Here is a 2,087-nt window from a genome sequence, read left to right as displayed (position 1 = left end):
CCGTTAACGATGTTAACGATCTGTCCGTCACGCGTTGCGTAGCTTCGCCACTTTTTGTGGATTTTTTTTTTATAAAATTTTTACTGTATTACCACAAAGACCAGCCGTTAACGATCTGTCCGTCACGCGTTGCGTAGCTTCGCCACTTTTTGTGGATTTTTTTTTTCTGCGACTAATAAAATTTTGGTCGACCAAGCCTCTTCTCGTCGACTATTAGGGGGCAGCCCTACAAATATTAAAGTTAAAAGTGAGCACAACAGATATCAGATGAAGCGAGTTGTACTGTTTTTATCCAGAGCAACCATCTGCATGCTTATTTCATGAACATTATGAAATGAAATCATGTTTTGGAGGCAAAAAAGTCCATTTTTGGATCTTTCAGGTGTTCTAACAATTTTGGCCACTACTGTGACTTTTAGGCGCAGCTTTGAGCCAAGAATTGTTTGTACTCTTAAGTCAATTCTTAGCAGTGTTCCTGTGAGTAATTCTCAGAGGCTTGATAAATACAGGCCCAGTTCCAGAAAATCACTGGCAGAGTGAATGAACCAAAATCAAACGATTCCAGGACAAATCATGGGACACATTATCTGTGTATCTTCCAGAATCGCTGTGTGAAAGAGGCTTAAAAAATCAGCATCTGCGGTCAAAAAAAACAATATCAGTCGACCGCTAGCCTTCATCTGACATTTCAGCAAGAACTAAAAAATGGTCTTTGTTTTTCTTGTTATGCAAAAAAAAAGTATGTTTTCGGAGACTAATGATGATTGATTGTTTGGTAACAGGCTCTTACAGAAGTAAGGATGCATCACTTTGATTCTGGAGAATCGCCCTGCGCTCTACTTGAATGTTCTGATTTGATCAAGGTGGCACTGCGCCAGAAACGTTAGGAAACCACTGTTCTAGCTTTATTTATTTTTTAGGCAATATGACAAAATCCACCAGAAACGGGAGGAAATTGTGAAAATGATAGAAGAAAACAACCGTGAAACTAAAAAGTTGAGGGAGAAGATGCAGGAGCTTGGAGAAAAGTGCAACCGGCAAACTCAAAAAGCCCAGGTGCACTTTCTTTTCAGCAATTCTTAAGTAAATGTAGTGCTTGCTTATATTGTATTATTAACATTACGACAGTTGTTTTTATTACAATGTTACAATCTTTAAAAAGTCTTCTGTTTGTTCTTTAGCATTTTCATGTAAATGGGCTAGTTTAATGTTAAAGCTGTTCAATGTTTTGTGTAATGATATCTATTACTTTTCTTCCGCAGGAATTCTATGAACATCTTCTCACAACTGTGGAGCATTACGACAAGCGGATTGAGAGCATTGTGGTGGAGACCAATGCAGACACTTTAAAAATGAAATCACATTTCTAGAATTTCTATTTTATACTCTTGACTGTTACTTCAAATTCCTGCATTTGTACAGTGTCTGTTGTTTTGTCATTTCTAAATGTATTTTTTCCCAATAAAATTATATTTGAATGTTAGGTGGCAAAAAGTTACTTATTGGTCTACTTATAGAGGGAATAGACTTAACTCCTAACACCAGTATTGTTCTTTTATAAAACCCATTTATTAGAAACATTTGAGTCTTGCCTGTTCAAGTGAAGCGAAGGATTTGTTTTAAAAGGTTTGGATTCAGGGTATCAGGTGTAAAGCTACGATTTGGATTTATTTTGGTGAATGTTAAAAACTGTATTGGTCTGCGAGGTAGGCCTGTGTGATAAAACGGTATCGATATTTATTGACAGTACTCCATCCATAACGATAGAAAAAATGCTCGATATAGGCACGTGCTATGAGTGACGCAGACAGCACACAAACACGAACATGAGTGCTGTGCTGCCTGTGATGAGGAGATTGTGAATAAAAAAAATGTATATTAGTCGAATTTAAAATGGAAAAAAAAAATGTGCATTTGAATGCAACAATGGTACAGTCGAATGTTAGGTGTGCATCAGGGAGCGTCATCAGTGGCGCGCGAGATGCGGTGGTGATGTATGGAGTGAAAACAGTATCAAATCTGCCCACAAAGGCACGCGAGAGATCCACACTCGCGCACACGGCAATCCAGGCAAAAGCAAGTGCATT

The 2,087-nt window shown here is 38.0% G+C and overlaps 1 protein-coding gene across 1 annotated transcript in view; it reads left to right on the top strand.

Annotated features, from left to right (window-relative positions):
• Nucleotides 1-1,438, top strand: part of LOC107742025 (kinetochore protein Nuf2-like) — a 26,379-nt gene extending 24,941 nt beyond the window's left edge. The window contains exons 9-10 of the mRNA XM_016554873.1: nt 921-1,056; nt 1,263-1,438. Coding sequence (XP_016410359.1) covers nt 921-1,056; nt 1,263-1,370 — 244 coding nt within the window. The 3' untranslated portion in view covers nt 1,371-1,438. The remainder of the gene's footprint in view (nt 1-920; nt 1,057-1,262) is intronic.
• Nucleotides 1,439-2,087: the final 649 nt, after the last annotated feature.

This window comes from Sinocyclocheilus rhinocerous, unplaced genomic scaffold, assembly GCF_001515625.1.
Source record: "Sinocyclocheilus rhinocerous isolate Xijiao unplaced genomic scaffold, SAMN03320098_v1.1 scaffold2090, whole genome shotgun sequence".
NCBI classification, from domain to species: domain Eukaryota; kingdom Metazoa; phylum Chordata; class Actinopteri; order Cypriniformes; family Cyprinidae; genus Sinocyclocheilus; species Sinocyclocheilus rhinocerous.
Note: the sequence above shows the minus strand (reverse complement) of the source record. Positions and strands in the feature narration are given on the sequence as shown.